The sequence below is a fragment of the Alosa pseudoharengus genome, unplaced genomic scaffold (genome assembly GCF_046254945.1).
Source record: "Alosa pseudoharengus isolate Yale_2024_CS ecotype anadromous, Long Island Sound unplaced genomic scaffold, YU_APseudo_1.1 YU_APseudo_1.1_scf_17, whole genome shotgun sequence".
Lineage (NCBI taxonomy): Eukaryota > Metazoa > Chordata > Actinopteri > Clupeiformes > Clupeidae > Alosa > Alosa pseudoharengus.
This window is the reverse complement of record NW_027468640.1, coordinates 30,269,764-30,279,892: the sequence shown is the minus strand read 5'-3', so window position 1 is coordinate 30,279,892 and position 10,129 is coordinate 30,269,764. Positions and strand designations below refer to the sequence as shown.

Genomic DNA, 10,129 nt, shown 5'->3' with positions numbered 1-10,129 from the left:
ATTCTTTTCCTCTCCTCTTCTTTGTTCAGAGAAATCTGTATTTTTCAGTAACTGTTGCTTGTGTGAGATGCTCTAAACCACGCGCCACAATGATGAGGTGAACCCTGTGGATCATGATAGACATAGCCTCTTGATTTCTCCAGTGAACTGAATCAGACAAAATGTCTCTGCATTTTATTTCCTTTCTTATCAAGGATTTCTTTTCTTTTTTTTTTCTTTTTTGAAATCACCACTTTTGGTAAAGTTTTGTCCAGACTGTAAGCGGCACAGTGAGCACAAGAACAAACTTCCTTTCTGAAAAATGATGACATTTGTTTCTCATGTTAGTGAACAACAAATCCAGCTTGTCCTTGTTACATCAGATATGTTTATTAAGACTGCAATTCTTTTTTTTTTAAATATCAAATAGCAGACCACTGCATTATTACACCCATATCATTGTGAGATCTGTTGGCTGACTTTCAGTGCACTGGTGGGACCTGTGACCTGTGCTCTTTTTGTATTTCCATACCACTACATGAAATGTGAACTGCTTCCCTGCCCTCGGCTCGAGGGGAATCACTTGCACCCCTGTGGCTTTAATATATGAAGGGAAGGAGGTGAAAAGTGAAGTGAGAAACAGGAGAAGCGAGCACGCTGTCCTCAGCACTATTTAATTGTTTCAAGGCAATGCTGAAATAAAACCTTTTGTGTGTCTCGGAATTTGTTCTGGTCATCTGACAATTTCTCGGTTATATTGATGCTATCAACACTGTTGGCAAGACCATTGGAAGTATTTGGTAATGTGCACCTCCAGTTCAGTAACCCTTGGATGTGATTACATGTGCTGACACAATACATGTTCCTGTTTTATCAGTGATATTTAATTGGGCTCAAACACCTCCAGTGATTCCTACGCCATTGTCAGACGTGGAAGTGAGGTTCATTTGATTGTCCGTCAAGATGATCTTGTTGTGGCGATATGGTACTTAGTATCATACCGTCTGTCTTGGACTGGAAGTCTTTGTACGTGTCCATGGATTTTATTGAGATATCGTGTCAAAGGATTGAATTGAGGTTAATGTTTAGCAGTGGCGGAATTTCAACACAAACACACAACACTTCCTACTGCTGGTCATTCATAAGTAGAGGCGGTGTCTCAAAGCAATCATGTCGAGTCATAGCCATATATAGGAAATAGCTTTGCCATTTATTGCTCAGGTTTTGTACAAACTCAAAAGCACATGACACTGAACAAAAACAAATTTCCATTGCAGTAACTAAATGATGCAACATTGCATTTTGCAGTTCACAAATCCAATAAGCAACAGTGTTGCATATTCATGTTATGGTTCATGGTTCAAGATTCATTTGGTCAGTTTTGCGCACATATCCTAAGAACAATCTGCCTTAATATCTGAAGTACAGTCACAGATGCTTTGGAAAGCATGGGCAGTTTCTCATGTGTAACATATCAGGGTGTAAAGGATTTTAGTGCAGCAAAACAACTTTCGTAGTCCTTTAAAATCAGTCTGAAGTAGTCCTGATTGCTCCTACATCACAGTCTCAGTGCAAAAAAAAAATAGACCCCCCCCCCCCCCCATCTGCAGACCTTGTTACACAGCTGCTGGCACCCTGTAGCTGTCTATGCAATAGGCTACAATGCTTAACTGAGCATTGCTTTGCTTTTTACACAGAATGATGATACATACATAATGGACCTTAATGTTCACTGACCACTGAGCAGTCTCTTTAGGTTTCAGAGGCTGCTTCAGGGCTGGTGTTCCAGATCGCCGCCAGTGTAAACAGTTATCTGAGAGTAAACAGTGAGCTCCGAGTGCTTCTGTGCTTGATCTCACTTCATCTCCTCGGTATACACCAGCTGCAGATGGGTCTGTCTCACATCCAAAACACCTGACCAATACACACAGTGCTGCGTTCCACGCTACTGTGTCACCATGTCACTGAGGCCCAAACGCAACGTCCCTGACACCGTGGCTGACCCGCGCTTTGTCCGTCTGAGAGACACAAGCTCCCTCCATTCACATCGCGTCCGTGTCGTATAGGGAGTTTGGCGCATCACATGCTGCTCACCAGCACAGTGAACGTTGACCTCTGACCTCTGACTTCTGCGAGGTGTGTCGCGTGGCAAGATTTTATTGGTTCACTGCGCCGTCATCGTCGTCGTTGTGTCGGTGAGGCCTGGCCTCCCAGGGCGGCTCGTCTGGGATCTGAAGGTTCTGGCTCAAGGCCCGATGGTAGGAGGGGGGCAGTTCGTGACTGAAGTCCTCGTTGACCACCTCCAAGCAGGTGGGGGTGTACAGTGGGGGAGCTATGCTCAAATATACCCGGTCCATGGGGATGACCGTGTGGGATCTGGACTGTGACTCCTCATACGAAGGAGGGTAAAAGCTTGGCCTGCAAAAAAGACATACATTTGCACCAAAGTTATGAGCAGAATGTATTATACCATGTTTATATATCAAAGCAGCTTTAGGTGTGCACATCACAAATACAGACAGATGACATGGCCAATATAGCAAATGTGCTCCAGTTTTATATTTTCTTTAAATAAAATGATGCAAAGCATCTGCTCTGGAAAAGGCAGTGACTACATGGATGAGCCCAAATGCCTTCAGTCCAGTCATTTATGCAATTGTTATGAAAATAGTGTTCCAAGTATAAAGTATGGCATTTATTATATTACTTCAAAGACTACAACATTATGCATTTTCATCTCAGAAATGGTCTGATTGATCAGAAAATCATCTTTTGAATCATGTACAGTAAAAACTGCACATATGAAATACAGGAAAAGAGCATATTAATGTTGATTCACAAGAAAGACAACTGGAATCAAGAATTACCAATAAAGATAAACCGCAACTAGTCCAGCAACAATCCACAGAGCGTCCTCACCTGTCCACTGTGTAGACATACACCTGGCTGCTTGGTCTGCTGCTTCCTCCCCGCCTGTACAGGTTGGTCCTCATGCCGTAGATGATGGACCAGGAGGCGCCTATCAGAAGCAGCAGGAATCCGCACACTACCAGTATGTACGCAAAGATGGCCTTCACCGAGGTATCGCTGCTGGGGTCCAGAGATTTCACGTAAGCCCCCAGGCAGATGAAACTGAAGCCGAAGAAGAGGAGGACCATACGGAGCGCTGTCCCCAAGCGTTTGCTTTTGTCCATCATGGTGGTGTCGGCAAAATGTAGTGGACACTGTGGAATTCAGTTGACTGGACTCAGTGGATGAGCTGCGGTTGGTCTGGTGGTAGATTGAAGATGACTAGTAGACTGAAGATGTTTGGAAAAATGCAATATGTATTAAAACATATGATTCCTCAATAAAAAGATTGGCGGTAGACTGTGGTCTGTGCGGTAAAGCAATTCTTCCTTGCCTATAATGGTGATGTCGGTATGCCAGGCTTGTGAAGTCACATCAGTTTTATGCCATATCAAGTGGGTTGTAACCATAAGAGTCTAAGCATGGTGTTGTTCATTAACAAGTTCCCACCTTGATGGGTCAGTGGTGCTATCAGTGAACTGTGGGCAGTAAATGTAGTAACGACAGTTCATTTTGCCAGTCAGTCTGGAAGTTGTTTATGATAAGCGAGAAAACAAAATTGCAGGCCTGTCTGGAACATATCACCTATGCCACAGATCCTTTTCACAAGGCATGCTAGTGAATCTGTTTGAATTTATATTTTAATGGATTTCTTTTGTGTACTATGAGGAGAACATCATGTGGTTGTCATCGTAATACCACGGAAATTCTGCTTTGCTACCTTTAAAATAGCTTTGTATTTTTGTTAGTATATTATGTATTAAAACAAAACTGACATAAAGAGGAGGGGGTTAAAGCATCTGGTATCTGAAAAAACTCCAACTTGCATAATGCCAGATTAAAGCATGTTTTAGGATAACCCTCAGAATAATCTGTGCTTTTTAAGATTTTGAATCATGTGCAGTATAGCCTACAAAAAAGCACATATAGCAAACATAGTAGGAAAGAATATTATATTGGTTACTCCAGTCTATTGCTATATTTCTTCTTCATAGGAGCCAGCTAACTGAAATCACTCCCTAAGCTTTAATAAACAATGAAGTCGTAACTGTTAACCATTCATAGGAATAAGGAAGTGGATGTTAGGCATGAAATAGTCACAGAGAACGAAAAGTTCAACTCAGCAAGTGTGATTGACAGTATCAACCATCCATGCACACAGAACACAATGTTCTTGTAATCATGCATTACAACACAATGTTCTTGCAATCATGCATTACAACACAATGTTCTTGTAATCATGCATTCTTGATTCAGGAAAGTAATGCCATTTCCTTTCATGTGTTCATCATGTCTATTTTTAGTTGGCAAGTCTTTCACATTATTGCCTTAGAATTAAATGTAAAATATGACAATGAGATTAGATGACATCTTCAAATTTAAATCTGCTCAGGGGGGGTTTGCCTCTAATTAATATTATCCAACAATGGTCCATTACATATCACCATGTTTTTGAGCATTTAGGGCATGGATTCTAATTTGTGACGGCTGTGTAGTTTGTAGTTTTTTTTTACATCATTTGTCATATCATGATGTATAGATAGGCCTATGTACGTGTGTGTACGTATCTTTATCTTGATATGTACATTTTAAGATGGTTCCATCGAAGATTCACTTTCTGTCTTTCATCATATTGCATGTTTGTGTCTACAGAACATGTTGTCAAATCACATTTGCCATGCAGTGTACAGCTACGATCAAAACAAATCCATCTACCACTGATCTCTTCCGTTGAAAAGATATGTCAAGCTTTATGTAAGTACCGTGGAACTTTAACTGTCTGATTATAAACTGTAGACAATCTCTGTAAAATATGATGGACAAAGGTCACCATCCAAGGTTGACATTCTACTTTCCCTCCCATTGTTTCCTCATTCAAATTGTATGCAGGCAAAGCCAAGTAACCCATTGTTGATTTTTTCAAACTGTATCACATTTATCACAATGCTCCACACCGTGTGTAAATGTGATGGTTTGCAGTGAATGTTTCTCAACGATTGTTATGCGAAGTTATAGTCATAACGAAGTTATGAGGCAACATAACAGTGTCATTGTTGGAAAATGTCTCAAGATGATAGACACAACAGATAGATAAGGTAATGGTCTTCAGATGAAGATATGGATAGAGATGTTGATCAAGCCTGTTGTCTAAGGGAGTGGGGCAACAAAACAATTTTACTGCTGGTGGCATGCCTAGCATATGACACGGCAATTTTAAAATGAACCAGTGCATGTGAAACAAACCAGACATACGGTAGTTCTACTTCTTGCAGGCTTTTTGACATAAAATTTATGTTTTGAAATCATACTGTTGTCATAAACACAATTGCACACACACAAAACACACACACACACACGCACGCACACACACACACACAAACACACACACACACACACACACACACACACACACACACACACACACACACACACACACATAGAAATAGAGAAACAAACACACAGCCCTATATGATCATCTATTTTTGCTATTAAGATTTGGGTAAGTATGCCTACAAAAACTTGCCAAAAATGAACAGCGTAGGTAGGCCTACCACAGGTTCTCAAAGTGTGGGGTGGGCCCCACTAGTGGGGAATAGAGACATGACAGGTGGGGCGTGATTAACTTTTTTCTCTATCTTTAATAATGCCTTCTTTTTTGACAACAAAATAGCCACACAAACATAAATCATAAACAAACCAACATATGAATTAAAATAACCAGCGGACCAAGATGGGAAATGTAACATGGAACCAAAGGGCAATATATATTATTCCCCACCTCCAAAGTTTGAGAACCGACTGGAACACCAGCCTTTTAAAAATCTCGGCATGCGCAGGGCTACTCCACAACACTAGACGGCGACAATGCAACTTTTTTTCATATATTGACCTGTTGTAGCAAGACAAAATATAAAGGGAAGTTAGTTATCAACCACTCTCTTCCGCGTATGGGTGAGTGGAAAAGGATTTGCTCAACATCAGGTGATTTTCTTTATTACAGTGTGGTAGATGTACACAATTAAGGTTAAACCCGTGTAATGTATAGTTGATAATGTGCTAATCCCGCAATGTACTGCGATCGCTAATCTGTCGACAGTCACACTATCTAGCATAGTAAGTAACGTTAGCCTTGCTAGCCACCATAGCCTTGCCAACGTTGTCACCCACCCATACAGAAAATGTTACCTCTATCGTTAGCTGTCGTCACGAAAATGCATGCTGAACATATTCACCCTCTCTATATTAAGCAATGTCAACGGTCAATGTTGAAAAAATGGACAATGCAGTTATGTTTGTGTTGTTTAGCGTTACACTGTCTGGTTATTTTGGTGTTGGCTCGTGTTAACTTATCCAAGTTGCATCCTTTGAGTTTTTTTGTGTGACATAGCTTCTACTGTTACTAAGTTGTGTTTTATGTTATTTGTAAGCAGTGTCACATTACTACGCTTTTCCACTGGTCATTGGAGAATACCTCTGTGAAAACGATGATTGATCTCAAAGCCTGGGCGGAATATGTGGTCGAGTGGGCTGCCAAAGACCCGTACGGCTTCCTCACGACGGTCATCCTTGCCTTGACCCCCCTCTTCATAGCCAGCGCCTTGTTGTCGTGGAAGCTCGCCAAGATGATCGAGGTCAGGGACCGCGAGCAGAAAAAGAAGCAGAGGCGACAGGAGAACATTGCCAAAGCCAAGCGGGTCAAGAAGGATTGAGCGTGTCTTGCAAGGGATGAGATGCGGTGGAATCAGCCTACTGTCGCGCAGCGTCCCACCCCGCTCTTCTGCGTGGCCCTCCCCGGGAGATGGAGGACCAAAAGAAGGGTTACCTGGGAGGCCTTGCTGCCGTAACGGTGCAGAGCATGACCGCTCATGCTTTGGGACTCCTCGGCAAGATTTTGAGAGAGAAAAGTCGTTCGACACGGCGACACAGCCCTGCCTCCAGTTACTGTAAATGCAAATGCATTTTTTGGCATTCCATTTATTAAACAATTGCTGATTTTTTCCATTACTAATAAATAATTTAAAAGTGGTTTTTAAAACTGTGTGATGGCATTTGTTTCATGGTTGTTTCCCACGATTTTCCACCTAGAACATAATACTTTTTAATAACTTAGTAATACTTAACACACAGGTATAAAAGTGAGAAAAAAGCTACGGTAGTAACAAAAATGAAGAAAAGTATCTGCACTGGTTTCACAAGGGAACATGTAAGCTGGTATTGTTTTTCAGGTAACGATAATGGAAAGGATATGACATTTTTACAATTTACACCTTAATGTATCAAATACGATGGCACTCGTTCAGGCCATCCTTTCAGGCACTCTTTCACAGAAGAGTCCCATTACTTTCAGCTAATACTATACAGACAGAGACAGGAGCTACATTTCCTTTCATTTTATTTGACAAAACCAATCCAGCAAATCATAACTTAAACATTGAATGTTTGAATACACCATGCAATAATTTCTAGGAAGGTGAAGAATTTGTTTTGGATGTAAGGGAGAAACATTGGGCAAAAAAAAAAGAAGAAAAAAAAATCAAAATATTCATCCAGTATCACTGAGAATACTTGTTATATTAGTAGAATGTTCATAACATTCCTTTCACCCCTCACTCTCTGCTGCCTGTCCCACTGTCCAGAACATACACTGGGACATGAAACCACAGCTGCAGCTTTACAAAATGCCTTTCCCTTAAAACAGCATCAGAACATGTGTTGGAGCAAGTACTAATCCCGTCCACATCAGGATCCGCACCTCAAAAGAACAGCATCTGGATTGGCTCCTCAAATACTGTCACCGTCCCACCTCTGCCTGTTGAGAGAGACCTCTACAGTAGCCGACCCATCCTGGTTGCACCTCATCATAGGTAAGGAGGTAAATAGGTAAGGAGGTAAAGTTCCATTCAGGGCTAACGCAACTAGCGTCCGTAAGGCTTCACAATTCCATTTGAGTCGGGGCCGAAGGTGGGCATGCCTCAGTCTCGTTTATTTTTTGGATCCTGGGACCCAGGACCCCGGCTGGAAGGAACCGCCTGTGCTCACCGGATCTTCGGTGGCCTCTGGTTTGCCAAACGGGGTGGCAGCGGCATGGCCTTTGGCTAGAGTCTGTGTGGGTCGAGCTACAAGTCCCTCCTCGTACTCCTGGGCCTGCAGAGCCAGGTCCCTCTCCTCTGCCTCCCGTGCCTTCACTTTGATGTTCACCCTGTAGTTATCATTCTTCTGAAGCTCCTGTGTATGTCCACAAACAGGGAAAAGGTATGTAGCATGTACATTTTTTTCACCACTCTAACAAATAATTGTAAACAAAGTATATTCACACTAATTTAAAATAATCTTTCACAATTCCTTTTAATTCAAGTATTTTTTCTCCAACTGAACTGATGACAGGGATTGTCCAACAGGCTGAGCTCATTCTAATGGAGTCTCCAGAAATTAAAACATTTCAAGTCTGAATTCACTGTATGAACCATTGTCATAGTATTCTAACTTAAGGAAAGTAATTCACCTAACCCTGAACAACATTTCAGATAACAATGGTATACCTCAATACTGGGGGGCTGCTTTCTACGACCACGGATCCATGCTGGAGGGAGGGATAATTAGATGGGGAGAAAAGAAAGTGAAAATCTGTACAGGATAATTCATGCCATGCAAGGTGCATGAATTGCAACAAACAGCATGTACATGCACTCAATAGTGATCCCACTAGGACACAAGCAAAATACTGAATCCTGCCCCTATCCCTTATGAAGGAAGTTAACATTACCATCCCATTCTGAGGGTATGCTTCCCTCTATGTATTCAAATTCATTTGGGTTTAAGGCGATCACCATCCTCTTTGCCCGTATGACTCTTCCTGAAAATACAGAAGAACAGTATCAAAGTGTTGTTGTGATCATATGAGGAGTCAGTCGACATAGCCTTCGTAAGCTGTTTTCTCTGCCACTGCGTTTATTCAGAGAAAACCCGTGAGGCCCCATTTACCCATACGTTACTCAGCAGTTCAGTGAAGGGCGACTTGCAGACAGATAAGCTCTCCAGGTATTAGCCGAGGCATTAGTTGGCAATCAGGTATCTGTGAGGTAGGCTAATGTAAAGTCTGTGAGATAGCCTACTTATAGTCTACATAAAGACGTATCACACTCTTTCCATGACCTTAATCTTATAGACTAACGTAAACGTTTCAGAATTCGAAGCAAATAGAGTCAGAAATGTGTAATAATGCAAGTATACATGTTGTTCACCTTGGCTATTATAACGTTATGTGAAATTAAACTTACAAATGAGTCCGTCAGTCAGCTAGTAGTTTGTGTTAGAGAACAGTGGTCTGGTCTGGTCTGGTTGTATAACTTACCTGTCCATGTCTTCTGTTCTGGTATCATATAATACTTATTCCCAAGATGATCTGTTCCCACGTGCTCTTTGATCACCCCAAACGTCCTTCTCAGTATATTAGCAAATCGACTCATTTTCACTTATCAATTCACTGTTAAGCCGTGACCTTCTGCAACCACACAGTACACACACCAGCAGCCGACGTCAGACTGACAACAACACATGAAAACCCAACTTCCGTATGAAGCCGGAAAGCTGTCAAAATAAAAGTAATTAACCATATGCGATAAGACCAATTGTTGATTTTACACAGGCTAGATATGTGTTTTTCAGTATAACTATGAAATGAAAATAATAATGAAAAAAAGAAGAAATTGATAGTAGCTACGCAGAGTTAGAATATAGTCAGGGCTACTGAATAACATGCTTATTTCACTGATTCGTCAAAGTTCAAAACACTAACACTAAATCACTGGCCTAATAACTAATGTGAAAAGTGTGACAAAATAGTTTCAATCCTTGGGCTTTTCCAACCCTAGGATCGGTTTGTCAGTTATTTTATTGTTATATTTGATGCAATTGTATCTTAGTTTTAAGCTGAAACACGTGAACATGGGCATGCCCTGTTTTAATTTATGTAAGATAAACCGCTGCATTGTGTTCACACACCCCTATCTTAAGCATTTTGCCCCTGTACATTCTTTGTTCAGTCACTATTCACATTGTCGTGGTGATAATTTAATTTATC

The 10,129-nt window shown here is 41.3% G+C and overlaps 2 protein-coding genes across 2 annotated transcripts; one reads left to right on the top strand and one right to left on the bottom strand.

Annotated features, from left to right (window-relative positions):
* Positions 1-5,953: 5,953 nt before the first annotated feature.
* Positions 5,954-7,084, top strand: smim15 (small integral membrane protein 15). Its single transcript, XM_076289769.1, has 2 exons — positions 5,954-6,030; positions 6,480-7,084. Exon 2 carries the CDS (start codon positions 6,534-6,536, stop codon positions 6,756-6,758), a length of 225 nt encoding a protein of 74 aa, XP_076145884.1. The 5' UTR covers positions 5,954-6,030; positions 6,480-6,533; the 3' UTR covers positions 6,759-7,084.
* A 340-nt stretch (positions 7,085-7,424) lies between these two features.
* On the bottom strand, positions 7,425-9,584 carry ndufaf2 (NADH:ubiquinone oxidoreductase complex assembly factor 2). Its single transcript, XM_076289768.1, has 4 exons — positions 9,401-9,584; positions 8,813-8,902; positions 8,589-8,629; positions 7,425-8,274 (listed from the first exon to the last, which is right to left on the bottom strand). Exons 1-4 carry the CDS (start codon positions 9,513-9,515, stop codon positions 8,032-8,034), a joined length of 489 nt encoding a protein of 162 aa, XP_076145883.1. The 5' UTR covers positions 9,516-9,584; the 3' UTR covers positions 7,425-8,031.
* Positions 9,585-10,129: the final 545 nt, after the last annotated feature.